This window comes from Melanotaenia boesemani, chromosome 18 (assembly GCF_017639745.1).
Source record: "Melanotaenia boesemani isolate fMelBoe1 chromosome 18, fMelBoe1.pri, whole genome shotgun sequence".
NCBI classification, from domain to species: domain Eukaryota; kingdom Metazoa; phylum Chordata; class Actinopteri; order Atheriniformes; family Melanotaeniidae; genus Melanotaenia; species Melanotaenia boesemani.
The window spans coordinates 12248983-12269154 of record NC_055699.1 but is presented as its reverse complement, the minus strand read 5'-3'; the positions used below and the strand labels follow the sequence as shown (position 1 = coordinate 12269154).

The window sequence follows — 20172 nt, the reverse complement described above, 5'->3', positions numbered from 1 at the left end:
ACAACTGTCTCCTTTAATATCAGTCGTCTTATATTGGAGCTCCTGTTCTATTTCATCTCCTGCCACTTTCACAGTTCCCAGCATTAGCTGGAGAAAAGAAAAAGATGCAGAGTGATGATGCAATGTCCTGCAATCAGTCGTTATTGTGTAATGTTGCCCATTCTGCCTAGCTTCCTGGAATTCCCCCTTTTCTTATGCTAGTCACATGTTACTCAAAAAACTATGCAAAGCTCAGGAAATGAACGGCAGGTATCACAACCTGTCCAAATGCTGGAAACAATTTTGGGTCACATTTGGCATAGCGTCCTAAAAGTTTCTGAAGCCAGTTCATGAGGCTGATTCTGGCAGAGATGCGCTGTTGGTGTGTAAGCTGGTTGCTTTCCACTGTGCCGGTGGTTAGCCTTGGCTGGCCTTGGCCCGGCAGTGGCTGCTGACCAGGCCTGAGTGATGTAATAGCTTCATTTATAGGCCTGCTCTGTGCAGTACCACGCATTTCTCACACTCTCACTACCCCCTTCACCAGCTCACCCTCCCACTCTTCTCTCATTGCTATTATCCATAGGCTACAGACCCGGCCTCAGCCCCCCTTACACACACACACACACACACACACACACACACACACACACACACACAAATACACGTGCAGGTCTGTTTGTTTTGTATCCTTGACTGCGAGTGCATCAGGGTAGTCTGAAGCTCTGGGCCAGTGGAGGCAGAGCTGAAACAACACGTCACCAGAGAGAGGGAGTGATGAGGGTAGAGGATGTGTTTGCAAGAGTTACTGTTAGTTTTGGTTATTTTTGCAGGATTGATTAAACTGATAAGCAAATTATTATATTCACCATCCTCTAACCATTTTGAGGTGAAAGATTAAACTTCTTCTCAAAAGTTATGATTGACCTTTTTATCATTATATTTTGTACTCCAAATAATCAACTGATTCACTGAAGAATTGATAGTAAAATGAACTGTTAATGGAACCAATAATCAAGTTGAGCTCTGTGCTCATTAAATAAAATAATCTGCAGCAAAAGTAGCAAAAAAGAAATCTGCATAATTTAGTAGAATCATGTAATCAACGTGGCATTGTTTCCACTGTTTTCCCTCGTGCCCTGAGTCAAGCAGAAACCCATTAATTTCCTGGTGTGATGTGGGTGATAACATGACTTGTCCAGCTCTGTATTCAGAGCAGAGACAGTCATTCAGTCCCTTCCCGTTCTAAGAAGACAGGCCTAATTTGAGCGGTCAGTCATCCACCGCTCATGACAGCATACATTACAACAAGCCGGGCTTCCTTTCTTAGTTGTAACGGGGAGTTTGCAGTGTAAAACTGCAGTGTGACGGAGGGAAGTAACATTGTGTAGCTTTGCCTGTAAAGATTTGTGTACTGTTTTGCATGAAGAAAGAATGGCTTCATTATTGACTTGATTATTTCTTCTTTTTTTTCATGTGCCTCATCTCTTAAACACGGTCACAGAAGGTGACTTATCTGTTACAGCTACCGCCTTTTTCACTAATAATAATGCACTCACTAGGCAAACGCGACAGAAAGCTAATGTACTGTATTTGTTGCCACTCTTGATGTAAATCAGACAGTATTTTGCCTGATTGATCTCCGTTCACTCCAAAAATATCAGTGCTCCCCTCTCTCTTTCCACTTTTTGTACAGGGGGCTGAGATACGGAGGGTGTAACTTTTCTTATCAATCTGCATTATTTAGTTTCTCTGAAAGTGTAGGGAGTATGTCCTTTGGCAGAGCAGAGTGTGTGTGTTATCCCTTACTTCACTCCAGCTGCTATATTGGACTTGTCAAATAAGATCTCCACCTCTGTGCTTGTACTGCTGTGGCTCAACCTCACTTTAAACTAGCTGCCTAATCGGTTCTTTGACTAGAGTTAACAGGTGGTGGTTTCTGGGTGGGGGATCTCATTTCTCTGGAGAAATCTATGTTCTGGAGAAATGTATGTTTTTATTTAAATGAAAAGCAGAATATTAAAAAGGTCAAGCTTTGGAAAAAATGTGTGACTACGCAAGCTTAAGTTTGCTAATCTTAGCTAGCTGTTTGAGGTGTGTGTTTGGTGATCTAAGTTCTTCCAGTTGGGGGACTTTGAGAACAGATGGGGCCAAACTGTCCCAAAATGGCCATTTTGGAGACCTCCCTTTAACTTTTTATACTTAAACTTCCCTAATTTTGGTTTTCTTAGGTTTTTTTTTGTTGTTGTTGAGCCTGAAACTTTTTTTTATTTTCATTAGTGCTATGTGCCATCTTAATTTATTCTTCACTAGTAGCACATATACTGATATCAACATATCTCATCAGCAGTCCCTTTACTCTGACTCGTTTCATTATCTTTTCATTATGACATGGACCCCAGCAACCCCAGTCCTCGAGGGCGGTTGTCCTGCTGGGATTGGATGTTTCCCTGATTCAAATGTTTGGGTCATTTAACAGACTTGTACAAAACTTGACAACAGGCTGTTGGAGATCCATTTTATTTGAATTAGGTGTGTTGCAGTAGGTAAACATCCAAAACCTGCAGGACAACGACCCTCGAGGACCGTAGCTGGTGATCCCTGCATTATGAGTATGCAGTTGTCGAGAAGTAGCCTAAAAAATAGGCACAGAACTCAAAGCTTTAAGCTGATCTAATGGTACAAACTGGTATAAATTTCCAATTTGTAAATGAACAGTTTAAGATCTGTGAATGCTTTAGTTCGAGATTAGACACAAATAAAATTGGATTTCCACTCTGTGACACATAATACGAAGGAAGAAAAAGAAGATATCTTCAAATTAATTGATTTTTCTTTTCTAAAAAAAAAAAAAAAAAAGAAGACTAAAATGAATGTCAGATTGTGAAAAATGGGTCATGTATTTGCCCTCAGAGACTGTAAGTCTGTAGAATCAATCCGAATCTGTGTTCACCCGTACTTTTCCCAAATGAAGTGAATTTACATAGAGGTCCCCACTATTTTCCTAAAAGAGCGTGTCAGTGGGAGAAAACCACATGACCCAGATACAGAAAAAAAAAACCCTCAGTGGGGCATCTTGTTTTTAAAAAGTCTCTTGTCACTGCTAAGCAAAATATAAAGGGCTAGTTCAAAACTTCTGCTTACAGCTTAAAGCAGTGTAAGTCAGTGTCAGTTATTATTCATTCAGTCATGTTAGACAGTTTTTACTCCCTCCATGACCTTTAACCTCATGTTACTTCATATAAAAAGGATCCTAGTGAGTTTCATGCTGCCCGGTGTACAGATCTGAGCTGGTGGGGAGACCAGAGTTCGGGTTTTTGATAAGTTATTCAGGTACTGTGAGAGGGGGAAAGTCAGATCAGTGCATCTGTAAACTGATCTTTTGATTGTGTGTTCTGTGACCCAGGGATGAACTCAGACTGGCCTACTGTCTGTAAACAGCTGGCTGTAGAGTGGGAACAACATCAAATGTCCTCTCAGACCATCTGCTGTCTGTGTTACTGCCACACCCGCTCCAGACATCCCCAGTGGTCTTTCACACAGAGAGACACACAAAGATCTATTTTATTCTTAAGGAATGTGGTCTTTCCTGCCCGTGCTGTTTGCGTTTCACACACCTGGGCTGGTTTCCCGGTAAAAAATTTTGTGTGTATGTGTAAGTTTTAATAATGAACGTACTCATTACTCATTTATCTGAGAGGCAGGCAGGGGCTGAGGTCAACGACCTCTTCTTTTCATCGTAAGCACCGCGCTCAGATAATTGGTTCCATTAATGTCTCTTGATATGGTAATGTCTGACATGCTCATCTGCATGATTGCCCCGTTTTCATGTGAGGGTGTGTGTCAGTTTGTTTGTGTGGCAGAAATTGTGCAGTAGGAGAAGAGAAGTGAAAAATTGAGATTTAGCTCCCTGGTTGCAAAATTAATTTGAAGAGACTGGAAATTTGATACCATTTTAGTTAAAGCTTGAGTTAGGAATTTGTAATGTCTTAGACTTGATCTTCTTATTTTGCCTGTAGCCACTTTGACTGTGAGTCAGTGAAGATTTTACAAGAGAGAGGCTCAGTATTTGTCAGAATTTTGTTCCTCTAGTATCTGCGATGAAATATCGAAATGTTTAATAACTGAGCTCCAGGCGACCACATTGCCCTGTGCGACAAGCGCTCATGCAGTTGAATCACCTCTTGCATTATTAAACATCTTTGCTCCCTCACTGCTTTTGCATGCAGAATACAAAGTTTGAGAGTGATCAGCGTTGCCACACACATCCACAGTATGAGATTTCTTCCCTGTTTTCCTGCCAAACTATGGTGGCACATTTGCCATGCAGGGAAAAGTTTTTTTGTTTTTTTTTGTTTTTGTTTTTTTGTAAAACCTGCAGGATTCTTATGAGGTAAGTGGGTTACAACAGGATAGTTTCCATTAGTCGAAACTCTACAGATGGTATGAGAACAGGAAGTAACAGACCAGGTGTTGCCTCACTGCCTGATCTGAGCCTACACAAGCTTCAACATGGTAACTGTTTCAGCCACCACACTCAAAAAATGTTGACGAACAGTCATTTTTGTGCTCCATTTCACCCAGTCAAATGAGCTCAGAAGGATCTGTTATTGTATGTCATTAAACCTCTAAGGAGTTTGGTTGTAACTGTTGTGTATCTTTTCCCCTTAGACGATGAGGAGGCGCTTAACTCCATCATGATGGACCTGGCCGCCTTGGGCCGCTGCTACACTCAGCACATCAGCCACAAGCCCAAGAGCAGAACTTTACAATACAAGCAGGTACACATCACAAGTAAATATGAATATATGGGGTTTTTACTCATGTTGGGGTAATTTGCAGATAAAAACAGCTGGATGGAGGCTTAAAAATATAACAAAAGTATAATTAAAACAGTTTTAGTGGCTAAATAATAAAAAATAACTGAGGGTGTACAGAAATAACATTGTTTACACACAGGACTGTTCTAACAGCACAGCTACAAAATGAGTGGTTCAAAATGGTCTGACTAATGGCCTTTTTGGTTCGCTATCCTGTTCTGCCTTTCTGCAATTCTTGGAGGAAAATTGGCGCAACGTACCATTTATCTCAACGGATCAACTATTTACAATGATATGATACAAATAAATGGAAAAGTACATTTTATTTAACAATTTTTGGACAGTCCAGGGAAAAAAATTTGGTTGTATTTCAACAGAAACCCAGCTAATCATAAATTAGGGATTGATTTGAACATACTGAGCATGTTTTATCTATGATTGGTAGAGTAATTTGTGACTATGGCTTCAGTCTGGCCACATATTTGAGCAAACAAACCTTTAGAGGCACCTTTCAAGCTGGGAAGACGTTTGATCTTATTAATATATCTCTTCTCAGTTGCAGTTAATTACCTGGTTCCTTTAACCTTATCTGTCATTTGGGCTTTAGACACAATACCTCAGCTCCTTTTTTTTCAGAGTTATTTAACCAGACTTGACAGTTTATGAACTGTTAAAGTCAGGTGAAGGTTAGTTAGGTAGTTGTGGAGAGGATGAAGCATGAAGTCTCATTCAAGCATATCACACTAATGCTGCTAATGTGTCAGTGGGTTGCATTCACTGCCACTCAGAATTCCAAAAATCCACTCAATAAATAACATTTGACTCCAAATTTGTATTTTGTAGAAATTTAGAGTTGTTTAATCAAGCAGAAATTTGCATGGGGATGGAAATAAAACCTCAATGTCTCAGAGATTTAATTCCTCTCAGTCACCTTGTGTCGCTCTCAGAAGTTGTTTCCTCATGCTTTTGTGTCTCGTGGGTGGAATGATAATTGGCAAATCCTCTTAAAGCAGCAAAGTTTATGATGAAACATAAACAAACAGTAAGGAGCAAAGAGAGTTTCCGCTCTGAGCACTGCTTTCCTCTGCAAGCCGGAGTAAACCCCCTACTTTTCACCCAATCTCCTGCGCTGATATGATGACAGTGTTAGTTTATCACAATGACCTCATGCAGACTTACAGGCTCCTTCAGATTCTTGCTCCCTTTGGTAATGACTTTAGATTGTAGAAGTAGAAGTAGATTGTGTCATGCCATCTTCGGAGTTGATTTGAAGGATAATGTCCAGGAAAAAAAAACATGCATTGCAATGCTTTTTTGCCACTGTAGTATCTTGTCAAATTTATTATTTTCATTTATTAAGCATGCCAAATCCCTCATACAGGCATGAATCATTTTAACTTTCCACTCCCATAACTCCCCTCTGTTGTTATTGTGCCTCTCAACAGGATTTAAGAGTCAAGCTGGAGCATGAGAGAGAAAAACGGTATGTTGGAACTTATGTATTGTTTTTTCAACTCCTCTGTCCAAGCCTTAGCTCTGTAGTTCGGATCTTTTTTGTTATGCTTTGCCATGCCTGGGATTTTGTGTTTAAGGGAGGAAATCACAGTTACATGCCAGAGCAGCATAAAGAGAAGGAAAATTCCTACATTGACATTTAGCTGGGGCCTTGTGTTTCAGACTTACTTGAGAAGGGAGGAAAAAAAACACAGTGTGCTGGAGAGGAGTGATCAAACAAACAGAGGGTGCTCCACGTGTTTCAGTTCGGTGTCCAGTCTTTCAGCTACACTCCAACTTAATATTTTATGTTTTGTTTTTTTTGTTTGTTTGTTTTTGTGCTTTCGCTTTGTCCTTCACATTCTTCTTTTCGCTCTCCCTCACACTGCCAGCTTCAGTAGGCAGAGCACAGCAACAGAAACTATATGGATACAGTCTTGCAAGGTTCTTTATAGTTTGTTTATCACATTGGAGCACCCAGTATAAATAACAGATCTTCTGAGTGGAGGAGATTTTATTTGGTGCTATTTTCCAAGAATGGTATTGCTGCTTTGCTGGTCCATGTATGGACACACTTTTAGCTTTACATATCTGGCTTTAAGCGTTGCATCCTAAGAAAAGTTCACAGAGGGACATTTACAACAATATGCATGTTTTTTTTATCCATTTCTTCAAGTATCATTTGAGAGAAGACTGAAGGAAATGGCATAAACTGAAAAAAGCACCCAGTTTTCCAAAGATAGTTCTATAATACAATATACTGTAACGCATTTAATATAGATGCACAAAGACTGGCTACATGAAGTAGAGATGCACTGGTACTCGTTTTTCAAACTAAGTACAAATACAGAGTACAGAGGAGTGCTAATAAATCCCATTACAGTTCACTGGTAAGGAGTTTGGACCAGAATGCCAGATACGACGACAGTGATTAATTTTTTGATATGTCAAATGGGTCATCCTGCGGTAATTCTCAAAATATAAGGCTTGAAAATATCAGAGTCCTCATAAATAAGGAGGATAAAGTGGGTTTTGGTTGATTTGGTTCATTGCTGTAACAAGGCATCTATATGGCCAAAATCTGTTTCTGTTTGCTGAGATAATGCCAAATTTTGAATAGCGAGTACACCCACATAGTATTGGACCGATACCTGATACTGGTATTGGTATCGGTGCATCCCTGACATGAAGTAATCCCTCCATGTTTTCATCATAGCTGTTTCATGTTCCATAATGTTGTTATACTACACCTTACCTCTGCAGCTTAATGACATAATAAGAACATTAGCAGCAAGGATGGGAGACCATCACATCACACTGCTGGTATCTGTTGTGCAGATTTGGTTTCACCTTCAGTGCAACTATTAGTTTACCTGCCAGTTTAAATCACATGGCTGGTCAGCTGTTTTCTCTATGATAAAAACATGGCCAATTCTAGATAACTTGTAAAAACACTTCTTCTGTCTAAAGACTCATTTTTCTTTCATATCTGGATGAGGCAATGTTTTCTGTTTTCATCTCTTTCAGCTTTTGTTTCTGCCTTTAACAACCTTCAGGTCTTCTACTCCTACAACTATGCATAATGCAGCTTATCTACCACCTGCTGCTTAGTTATTTACTGTAGCTCCAAAGTAGCTCATGAAAACATCACTTCTTCACTTCAGATTTGCTTCTCATAAAAAATTAGAGTAATTGAATTACCAACCCATAAGGCAGATTTAGCTCCAATCAATGGTTGGGAAAAAAAGAAAAAGAATTGCAATGTTTTATGTTGCAGTGCAGAAACACTGGATCAAAACTGACCAGAACCTACTAGAATAATAGCTTTGATTCTCCAGCATATAGACTAAAGTAACAGGCATCAGTTTGGTGATTATAAAACCGCAGGCTCAGCGGAGACACAGAAGGAGAAGGGAAATAGTACGTTTTCTCCAGCAGAATACAGCTTCACACTTCTTCCCAGTCCTAATTGGCTACTGCTGAGTACGAGACTAGTTTTTCATGTTCCTGTCTCCGTGTTTCTGCCTCCCTCTGTTTTTGTCTGTCTCACGGTTCTCTGCTCTTTCTCACAAGCACCACATTCCTCACACACAGCTCTCTGTGAAGACAACTCACTCTGGAAGACACCATTCATAGATTTGAAAAAACTGTCTTTTTCATTGTGTTATTTCACTGTCTATTATGATGCTTTCTTTATGTTAGCTAAACTTTGACTTGTTTAACTTTGATTTATCAGCTCTCAGGGTAAAATGTTAATATCACACTGTAGCATCTGCATAACTGAAATATTTATTTCTGTGTATAAACAACAAAATATATAACTACAAGTATGTGGATGTAAAACGATAATTTATAAAAGAAATGTCAAAAAGTTTCTTTTATACTTGAAACCACGTTGGTGAGATCTCTTTGGCTTCTAACTAAACCAGTGTGAGTAACATAAGTGAGTAGCGTCTGCAGCTCTCGAGGTTTCGGAGTCCCTGAGTCAGGATAATCATGTTGTCTGTCCACAATGGAATTAAACGGGAAGGTTTCTCTTTTTATTGGCAAGCATTGAAGGTTTTGGGCAGGAAATAGGAGCTACAGAGTGTCTCTCTTCCCCTGGCTCTGCCTCAGGGTCTCCTGCCAGAAAGCAAAGGAACAGAGCCAGACCTTTATTCTTTGTGTGTGTACGATTATGATTTTGTTCACCAGAGAAAGGGGAAAGAGAAAGCGAGTGTGCCGAGATGTGTGTAAGCATTCTTTTAACTCTGCAAATCTCTCTCTCTCTCTTTTCTCTCTCTCGCTCAACTGAGTGCGTGTCCACATGCCTGCTCGCATGCAGAGGAAGGAAAGCCATATCTTTTGGAGCAGCATCCTTGTAAACCCCCCCCCCCCCCCCCCTCCTCCCTCCTCCATTCCCCACATCCCACCAGTTCTTTATCACACACATCATCACTGAATCTAAACAGAGACAGAGAGCGTTTAGCCGCGCCACTGCACTCCTCTGATCTGCAGGCCTCTCTCTTTCCAGAATCCTCTCCTCAAATGAGGGAACCAATGAGCAGTCATTAAGATAGGCAGAGCTTTGGCCTCTGATGAGGAAGTGATGGGATAAAAACAAGCCCTTTATCAGGATACTATAGAGATAGGAGGCTGCAGATTCTTCAAAAGCCGAACATGGTGGGAGATTGTTTAAATAAAAGTGGGGGGGGGGGCGGCACTGGAGAGAATTTCTTTCTCTTTCTTTATTTTCTCAGGCTGTCTCCTTTATTTTTCCTCTCACAGTCTGCGAGTTTCTCCACATCTTTGTATCTTTCACTCTGTCACTCTTTAAAAGAGAAGGGAAAGACACACATCCTGCTGCTTTTGCTGCCGCTCCAGTTTTTCTTTTCTTTTTTTTTTTTCTTTCCTCCCTTTCCTCTCAGGAAGTTTCCCATCTGCCTTTGTGCTGGCTTAGTGGAGAGGCCCAGCAGTGTTGAAACAGTGACCGATGCACACACTGATTGGAAAACACACTCATGCATGTAGAGTTTTACAAACATACAGGAGTCCATGTATACTCTCTCTGCAACATGAGCTGATAAGCTCGTAAGACACAGATGGACAGACAGACAGACAGACAGAGCGTCCACACTCTGGTGTGCACGTAGGCCTACAGCAGATAAGCATTGACATATATTTACACCAGAGGGGGTTTTACTCCATTTCCTTCTGTTTTCATTGCATTGATTAATCCTCTGCTTGCATCTCGCTGGTTTGGCTCACTCCTCTCCTTGACCCGGTTGACCTATCCATTTTTCAGTCTTGTTGTCATGGAAACGCCGTCATAAATAAATTCTCCCGTGGTTATGCAATACAAACAAACATTAGAAAACCAGAATGACTAGAAATGAAAGGCCATCTCGTTTCTGTCTAAATTTTTTTCTACAGTGTCTGCAGGCAACGAGAGCTGCCGGCAGACGCAACATAAACGTCTTCCTCTGACCTCTGACCCTGCTGGCATTCCCTTGTTTTTTGTTTTTTAGAATCATCCCATTTCAGAGGCCGTTGAAGATCAAGGAGCTGCTACAGAAAGTGACTGAGGCCTTTGGTCAGCAGATGGACATGTTCTTTATGGAGAAAGAGGTTAGAGATGAAAACCGTACCATTAAAAGGAACAAAATATTAATATCATGTCCAAAATATTGCAACTAATGTGGTTAATAATAATTTTGATAGTTGTGAGATTTCGTTGAATTATGTGTGCATTTTCTAGGCGGTACAACATATGTTTTGATCAGCTTTTAAGATATAAAAATCTTAGAAAAACCTTGTTTGATTGACCAACAAGTTTAAAGCAGATGCTAACAGTGTAACTAGTTCCAGAGTGTTGGGGATTAAAAAGTATAATTGCATGATAAATTTCAACATAATCAATTACTTGCTGAGGGAAATAACAGGCTAATGTGTTTTAGTTTCTGGTTAAAACTTTGGTGCATTCAAGCAATTCCTTCTGGGCTTTCCTAGATATCACGAGTCAGCAAAAAGCCACATTTTAGTGGAGTTTCATCCAGGGTTGTATGACTTACAAGAAGCTACTTCTACAGTGATTCACTAAACCCAGTGCATTATGACATAATTTGTGACTGATTCTTCTTTTTTAGTTTGCACCGGCAATCATCATCTAGCCAGGTGGATGACTGACTGCAGACAATAATCCCACACAGTGCCAGAAATTCAGCTTTATTTTTCTTTTAATATTAGATGAGGGCTTGCCATCATTATTTGTTAGATTTTAAATGGTTTAAAGGGACTTAACTCCTCTCCCCAAAACTGCTGCTGCATTGACATGCCATCCTTATAGAAGAATAAGGAGTAAAAAGTCACATGCTTATGTTGTCATTTCAGTTGCTGCTGCCGCTAAAGACTCAGGAGGACCTGGATCAGGCGGTGTTGACACTGAGCTGCAGTTCTGGGTCCAACGGGCTCCTCAGGATACTGCTTAAGACCCCCAAAAACAACCACGTGAGTCCCTTCACCCTGTCCATTGTGCATGTAGCTCACAGCATCAGTTTTGAGCACAGCAACCATGATAAGAGTCAGCAAAAAGTTAGTCAGAGTCATGTTTTGTTTAGACCATGTGACGTTTGACGAATTTGGCGGCAGCACAGCCACTGTTTGCTGAACTAAGCGAGGAAAGAAACTGCCTTCACAAAAACGATGATGTAACACAACAGTGATGTAATGCTCAATCCTCACTTCCTGTCCTGAAGCTTGTTCTCTTTTTCTTACTTCCTGTGTGCTTTCTGTGCAGTATCTGCAGGTAAACAGCAGGGACAAACAAAGTGAGATGAAGTCATCACGGTCACTAGGAGATTTGAAGGGGTCTTTGCTCAAGGGCTCCGAGAGGGTGCGCAAACACTCGACAGGTGAGCCGACATGCAGAGGCACACACAGATGGGTGATGGTGAAGACTGTCACGATAGACCCAGAAAAGCTTGAAAACAATTTTTCTCATGACATGCCACACTGGTTTGATGATACTGTAGTCTCTAGCTCTGTTGTATGATTCAGTCACTTCCTAATCCCGGATATAAGCAGAAACAAACCTGAAAAGCAAGTGCCGAAAACACAAAAGTATGATAGCTTTTTGTTTCGATCTTTCTCACATAGCCATAGTCAGGTCCTGAATCATATACAGTGATGCTGTAGAATTGTCTGTTCTATCAGTTCATCTGCCTGCTACAAGTCTCAGATGAGGAGGGAAAGAGGCTGAGATAGAAGTAGGAGGAGTGGTGGCAGATAAGAGGTGACAGGGGAGCGGTCACAGTGTATGGTTGAGTGGAGATGTGATGTATAACAGCTGGGGCAGTGGGGAGAAGATGGAGTGGGGGAAAGAGGAAGAAAGAAGCTAAACTGTGAAGAATAAGAATTAGTCATTTTAGCTCTTTTCACTGTTTACTCCAACCATATTTTATGAATTTGGATTACATTTTGGCACTTCTCAGCTTCTGAGCTCATTTTCAGGGATAGTTTCAGCAGGTCTTTTCACCGTTACAAGGACGATGCTCAGTGCTCAGCCAGGGAAGCGTTTGTCACAGCAATAGATGTGAGAGGTGGCAGCAGTGTGGTTTAGTAAATCATTTCTGGTAGTCCTGATACCGTTAAACTCATACCCGTGATACACAGTGATACTGTTTTCTCTCCTCCTGACTTTTACCTCTCAATTTCTTCTCTTGTTCTTGTCCTGTCATTGACTTGCTGCTCCCCCTCTTTTTCCTCACTCTCCTCCTCTAAATGGCAATTTTCCCAGGTTCCCTCCACACGGGCCGGACATCCCCTCCTCCAGGCAGCGTCCCCGAGGAGCAGCAGCAGATCGCCCGTCAGGGCTCCTACACCAGCATCCACAGTGAAGGGGAGTTCATCCCAGAGACCCCAGACCAGAATGTAATACTTTTTTTTTTCATTTTATTAAATCACTGTTTCAGCACTAACATCCTGAAATTGTTGAAGTTTGTTTTTATTGCATAGAAGTAGCCAAAATTGGCATAATTTATGAAAATTTATGTAATGTAATTAACACCATTAAAACACTGAATTATGTCTCTTTATCTTTATTAGGAGCAATAATTGTGTTTTAAAACATTTTGCTGATCAAACAGAATATTTGTGCTATATTATCTGTCTTATACTGCAGTACAATATATTTTGATTGTATTGAGTACCGTGTTAATACTATTCTGCACTGTTCATAGTCTGCCCGCTTGGCTGTACACTATGTGACCCTCGAACCTTCTGTGTTATTATATCTGTCAGATGCTGGATCCCTTTGGGAGTGCAGACAACTCACTGTCAAGCAGCTGTCAATCTATAGATCAAGCACTGGACAGGTGAGTCATCGGGCAGGGTGTGTGATTTATAGCTCTTGTCTGTGATGAATGTGCTCATGTTGCAAAAGAAAAAATATTTATGTGAGCGTGTATTCTGTTAACACACAGAGGTAAGCAGAGGTTCTCTGTGAAGACTGTAAATGGTGTTAAAGGCCAGTGTAGCTCTTTGACCCTTCCTGAGATGACTGCGTGGAAAAGGATTCAGGCCATTTTGCTGTTGCCATAGCGACAGAACTCTAATCTAGACGCCTGGATTCCTCTGTTATCATAAAAGCGAGCGAAGCAGTGGCTGAGTGGGAGATGTGATAGCGTGAGCAAGAACATGCTGGTTGAGAGGAAAAGATGAGCCAGAAAGTGAGAGGAGTCAGTGTGAAGTGGAGAGGCTGAGGAGAGAGAAGGCTAACTTTGAATCAAAAGGAAAATAAAAGTGAGCAAGAGAGAGACTGAGAGAGTGGGACGGAAACAGTTCTACCTGCACGAGGCTTATCAGGGCTCTGGGCTGCAGAACAATGGCAGGAAACGAGTGCATGGAACTTTTCCCTGCGAACAGGCATGCGTGCCCCTTATCCAGGGTCTCGTGGCCCCGCGCCGCCCTGCGGTCAACAGAAACGTCACTCTCTGGCGGGTCGTTGGGACGGGGCGGCTTGCAAATAGCCTGGGGGAGGACACATACACATGTTTAATGCCGTATTGCACAATTAGTCCCACCGCCAGTTCAGCACAAACCTAACTTTAACCATCTCACTGCTGGCACAGAGACCCTCCTAACCCCCAGCTTATCGTCTCCAGTTCAGCCCACTGCTGTTAAACATCAAGTGTGACTGGCAGAAAGAAAACGACTCTGAATGCAAAAGCCATCTTTGAGGCATTTTACACTGCTTTACAGTCGAGGCTGTTCTGAAGTTGCAGGCCAGCCGACTCCGTTTTGAAGATAAGGAGAATTACCGCCAGAAATAGCAAACAATTTTACAACTTTTTTTCCTTCTGTTCTCTTGTCATTTTAGCCCTCCTTTCTCCCAGAACAACCGTGACAATAATTACCTGAACCTCAACTATGAATACAAAGGTAAGCGAGGACAAATGTGCAGCAGTCTCTCTGGTTTCTGAGTTAATTCTCTGCTCAAACTCTACAGAAAGACAAAGAAAGGTGCAAAAAGCTTGTTCACAATTACAAAGGTTTTTTTTTTTTTTCCTTGGGGTAATTATAGACACACATTCAGTTTTACAGGAAAATCTCTGTTTTAAATGTGTCCTACTTTCAAATACCATGTAGATTACTTAAGAGTAAGAAGGTTTTATCCTTTAGACTATATACATAAAATGAATAGTCACCGTCAGTTTGATAGTATGATAATTCCTTCTGTTATCTTCACGCTCTTCTCTGTGGACACTATTCCCAGCCTTTTCTTTTACCTTTTGTCACTCACATCTCATCTTTATCTCTCCTTTTTTAAAATCACACTTGAGTAGACATCGCCTTTTCATGAGCACTTCTCTCCTCTTGAAGCCCCTTGCTCTGTCTTTCTGTCATCCCTGGGGTCCCCGTCTGTTCCCTTTTCCTTTAGAAGGCTGATCAAATAGAGCAGGATGACAGACAATGCAACACTAACCCTTCTGAACAAAGCTGCTCTCTCAATATGCTCATTTCTCTTTCTCCTGCACCATTCCCCCCTCCACCCACCCTGCTGTAAATTAAAATAAGAGAATGCTGCACCTATATGAAGCATGGGAGTCTCATATAGCTGCAGCCGCGCTTGAAGACTCTCTTGGACTCGCATGCACGTGCTTGCGCACACTCTCATGCTATTCCCCTCCCCAGATTTAAAGCTGTGTGGCCCTTCCTGTGGAGGGCTACAGTGTTTGTTTATCATTCTCAGTGAGTAGATTTTTCCTCTCCATCCCGCACTGCCAAACAGAAAAAAATAACTCCGGTCTCCATGGGATACAGCCAGCAAAAAATAAAAAAATAAAAAAAACAGCAGAGAAGGCAGTCATCTGACAGAACAGCTGCTTTCAATTGCAAGTGGCTCTGGTCCTCTCCATTTAGTACGTGTGCTGTTGAGTGTCGGTGCTCGCATGCGTAAGCAGCGTTCCCCACCTGCCTTTAGTTATCGCTCTGCTGTGCTCGGAGCTGCTACGAGATGATACAACAGCTCTGCTCCATGTGAGAAAAGCTCTGCTCCTTTCTGCTGCTGAACTTTGATTTGACGAGCAGAGATGTGCAAAAGTACTGTTAGTGTGTGTCAGATGTAATTTATGGAAACAGGAGCTTCTTTTATTAGGCATCAATATGTTTTTCTGCAGAATTAAAGCTGCGTTGTGAATCCTGAGACGTGCATAAACACACAACTTTGAACTGAGAAGTATTGCTGGTACAGAGTTGAAGAGCAATATGAGACTAATTGTTCAGGCTTAAGTAATTTCTTCACTGACATACAGTTCTTTGCCTCATTGCTCCCTTTTTTAGGTCGCCATGGGAAAGGAGGGACTTTCCCACGCCAGTTCCAGTTGCCCAATCGCAGCAAGGATTATGGAGATCGTAAGAAACCAGTTTTGCTAGAGCAATAACAAATAACAACATTATTGTGCAGCTTCCACAGATATGTTACTATGTCTACAGGATACAAAAACACACCAGCTGACACCATCTGGTCATATATATATATATATATATATATATATATATATATATATATATATATATATATATATATATATATATATATATATAAAATAAGTGACATTTTCACATGAAGTATAGCAGAACTTAATAGAGTGCTGTGGAGTATTTTTGTGTAGATTTGGTAGTGTGTGTAGCCTTGCTGTTCCAGGCAGCTGCATGTAATTTCTAACCTTGGCTTGCAGTGATTTACGTCTCCCTGTGGTGAACCCAAACTTGTATAAAAACACAGCACCCTGCTTCCTGTCTGAGGGGAAGTGGGATGAAGTGCTGAGAGGCTCTGGCCAGCCTTAAGTCTTGACCACTTTATGTGCAACACTTATAACGCAGCAGTGAAAGCAGCATCATTATATAAATAAAGACACTGTGGCCCGCGTGTATGTAGATTCTCAAAATGTTTGTGTGTTTTCAGGTCGCAGGACACTTCCGCGCAGCTTCATGCCACAGGAGAACCTCTTCCAGCTGGTTCCCTCCAGTCGCACGCGCAGCTATAACGGGGACAGCACGCTACAGTACAGCGATCTCCGCTCGCTGGGCCGCACTACTGATAAAAGCTGCCAGCGCGGTACAGCCAAGTGTAAGTATTTCACTTTTAATCTCAAAGCTGTAGCTGTTTGTCTGGTTCCTTTGGATAATCACACTGATGATCCTCAGATAAATCCAGAAAAGTTTTTTTTTGTGTTTTTTTACGAAGATTACAAAGGATAATCAAATTTTCTGACATTTGTTATTGTCTGTAGAAGAGATGTGGATAATTGTATTAAGTAAGTATTGTTTACATCTCAGATTAAATGGTTCAAGTAGTTTACCAACAGCCCAAAGTGATGTTATCACATTTTTTTAATGAATGGACCATAACATATTCCATTTTGATGATATAATCAGCAAAGAAGTACATATTTGGTTTAATAAAATTTTTTTATTACTTTATTAACCCCCAAAAGGAACTTTTTATTTAAGAGAAAATAAATCAAAATGTATCATTTTATGAAGCAGAATTTAAAAATATTTAAATTAGATTATAAATTAGCAGCAAAAATTGCAAACACATAACTGTTAATTAACACATTAGTTGAGCTTTTAGTTATTTTGTATCCATTCATTGTCTGATTGAAAAATTCATGACTGACATCCTAAAATATAAATGATTTGACTTTTTTCGGCTTATTATTGCATGGCTGCTTGTGGAAGGGATTATAAAAAAACTTTTGCAGAGAAACTAAATGACAATAAATGACTCCCCTTCAATATTTGAATGTGTGGCCGTCTTCCCTCAGAAAAAAATGTTGACAAAAGCCATAAAAACAGACAAAATTGTAGATGTATTTGGCCATCGTGGATAAAGGCGAATAAAGGATAATCTGTTTTCCAATGGCTGTCAAATATATTTTAACTCTTACTTATTCAAAGTAAGAGGGAGTAGAAGTGATGAACAGTAATACTGTAAGTGGCAGCATACATAATTCTCCTCTCATCATCTCGTCCAAACGTCTCGAGCTCATTGATGACATCTGCCCTCGATCAGTTTGTAAGTGCTGTTTGCCCAGAATGTTGGTCATGCTGCCAGAGCTCGGCTCAGCACACTGTGGTCGACTGCTCAGTCTCTGGTGTCTCTCTCGCCCACACACGACCAAATAGTTTATCACAGCCACAAAAAAACCCTGCTAAGTCCAAACCAAGTCTCAGAGTCTGGGTCTGAGGGGCGAGAGCTGCTGAGATGATCTTTCTAAGTTTTGACAAGTTTGTGTCGGTGGATTGCGGTCTGACAGTCTGACTGTGATATCTGGGGTTTCCCCCAATCTGAGTGGGCCTGCGGTAGGAGTTATTGAGCAAACTGTGGTACATTTGACGTCTTGTCTTTTGAGGTTTATTGTGTGAGTTACAGTTTACAGCCTTGGTGTTGATGCACACTATATCAAAATGTTGCTGACTGTCTTAGGGGGCTTTGTAACAAAATTAATTACTGGTGGGCTTTCATCATCTGGTGTTGTGTTTCTGCAGCACCGCGGGCGCCAGTCAACTGGCGACAGGGAAAGCTCCTGGGGCGAGGGGCGTTTGGGGAAGTCTACCTCTGCTACGACGCCGACACGGGCCGCGAGCTGGCCGCCAAGCAGGTGCCCTTTGATCCCGACTGTCAGGAAACAAGCAAGGTGAGAGTTATGCTGCAGGAAAAACCTCCCATCTGTTTGGAGTTAGCCTCTTACTGAATGCATGTGCCGCAAGAAGACTGATTTTTATTTTTAAGAGGTGATTTCTTTTTCTGTAGGAAGTGAATGCTCTGGAGTGCGAGATTCAGCTGCTGAAGAATCTGCGACACGAGAGAATCGTTCAGTACTATGGCTGCCTTCGGGACCTCGAACAGAGAAAACTCACCATTTTTGTTGAGTTCATGCCTGGGGTGTGTATTCTACAGCATGATATTTTACTGTGTTGTATAATAAGTGAAGTTGCAGTTTGAGCTGTTAAGATAGGTGGACAGACGTCTAAGGACAAACATCATCAAACCCACGCTGGCCACATCTGCTAGAAAACAATTTGGAAACTCACACCAGCTGACAGTGAACATATTCTTAATGGTTAATGTGAGCAGAGCAGTTACTTTTATGAGGTCATTTTCTTACTAAATGAGGATTTTAACGAGTGACTGTCGCCTGTGGACCAAATCCCAGAGTCTGTTTTCAATATCTCCTGAGCTGCTTTTTTTTTGTTTTTTTTATTTCTCTGCACGGTTAAGCGTCTTAGTCACACATTGTGTGGAAATTGGAAATGTTTATGTTTCAGCGAAGCTGGCAGAGGTAAGAAAGGAGTTGACAAAGCCAAGGTTTTGTGTGACCGCGCGGCACGGCTGCACTGCTGTTGCTGACCGATAACATTTGAGTGACCCCGTGGGGGGTGAGGGAAGACGGGGGCAGGTGTCCCTCTGAAAGACAGAAAGCTGCTAAGGTGTCTTGTTGACAGCTGAAAGTGAAAAGGGAGATGTTTTTTTTTCACCAAAGGTACGTCACGGGTGTTAGTGGATCATGTCTTTGCTCCCATGATTTCCTCGGGAGGAACTCAAAACGGGAAATGAAAGGAAACGCAGCACACTGGGGCAGTTTGGACTCAACATTAGGCAAACTTCTTTCAGCATGTTGTGTGTTTATATATTTGGTTTTTGTACTTGAAAATTGGCTTGAAGGCTTCTTTTCCAAACCCCAAAATAACTCCACTTGAGAGTGTCAGTAGTAATAATGAGTCACAGCCAGCTTACTTTTTCCAACCTCGCATCCGCATATTCTTTTAAAAACTTTTGTCCCTTTTTTGCCTCTCCAGGGCTCAATAAAGGACCAGTTAAAAGCTTATGGAGCTCTGACAGAGAAGGTGACAAGAAGATACAGCAGACAGATCCTCCAGGGAGTCTCCTACCTGCACAGCAACATGATTGTACACAGAGACATCAAAGGTAACCGAAACTGCAAACCAGCAAAGGTCAGAGAAGGATTTTAATTGGATTTGCAAGAAATATACACTCACACATCTGATGGTTGCTGTTGTGCATGTTGCTGAGAAAACTACAGATTTATTCATTTTTATCCCTGTTGGCATTTCCTTATTTAGCTATTCAGATCAAGCCTGGAAAAATGTGCTATTTTGAACTCCCCTTTGAGATATATTAGGCTTCACGCTGGTGAAATTGGCCGGTCTAAAAATGCATAACACCGGACGGAAAAGCTTTAGCTTAGCTGCCCACAGCTCTGGGAGTCGCTGCTTCGTTAAGTCCCGGACAAGAAAGAGCGAAATGTACCGTCTGTTGGGGGAAAAAAGATAGTGGGTCACTTGGGATTCAGCCTGGCTCTATGAGAGTGATTGTGGGTGGGATTTTCCACTTAAATCTGCTCTGCATGTGTAAAATATGGCGTTAACTCACCTCTCCACAAAGCAGCTCCTCTTCTTGCTTTAAAAAAGATGTCAGCTCATGTGGTTTTTGACTAGAGCTTGGCAACACAGCCATGACATTAACACTGGTTTCTGTGAAATTCATGTTCCAAAGAGCCAAACAAATTTAATCACCTGATTTATTGGAGAGTTTCACATCCTACATGCTGTATCTATACAGTATAATAGATGTGCACACAGTGGAAACAGGCTGGAGAAGTGAGCTGTAAAGGTTGCAATTTTAGTCTCTCAATCTCTTCTCTGCAGCTGTCTAATCCCTTTGTGGGTGTGGAGGGTGAGTGACAAGTGGTGTGCATTAGTCACTGATCAAACAAGTGGTGTGTCCGAAGGAAATGGGATGGACACAGTTACATGTTGGAAAAAATACTGAGCAAGGAGGAGAAAGTTTGAGTTCTGATCTTTCTCAGATGGATCA

The 20172-nt window shown here is 41.4% G+C and overlaps 1 protein-coding gene across 1 annotated transcript in view; it reads left to right on the top strand.

Moving 5' to 3' along the window:
• The window catches only part of map3k22 (mitogen-activated protein kinase kinase kinase 22), a 37866-nt gene that overhangs the window by 12815 nt on the left and 4879 nt on the right, over positions 1 to 20172 (top strand). The window contains exons 4-16 of the mRNA XM_041968729.1: positions 4648 to 4757; positions 6242 to 6279; positions 10298 to 10397; positions 11160 to 11276; positions 11566 to 11680; positions 12565 to 12698; positions 13068 to 13141; positions 14146 to 14207; positions 15609 to 15680; positions 16234 to 16398; positions 17823 to 17971; positions 18088 to 18219; positions 19134 to 19263. Of these exons, the coding sequence (XP_041824663.1) occupies positions 4648 to 4757; positions 6242 to 6279; positions 10298 to 10397; positions 11160 to 11276; positions 11566 to 11680; positions 12565 to 12698; positions 13068 to 13141; positions 14146 to 14207; positions 15609 to 15680; positions 16234 to 16398; positions 17823 to 17971; positions 18088 to 18219; positions 19134 to 19263 (1398 nt within the window). The remainder of the gene's footprint in view (positions 1 to 4647; positions 4758 to 6241; positions 6280 to 10297; positions 10398 to 11159; positions 11277 to 11565; positions 11681 to 12564; positions 12699 to 13067; positions 13142 to 14145; positions 14208 to 15608; positions 15681 to 16233; positions 16399 to 17822; positions 17972 to 18087; positions 18220 to 19133; positions 19264 to 20172) is intronic.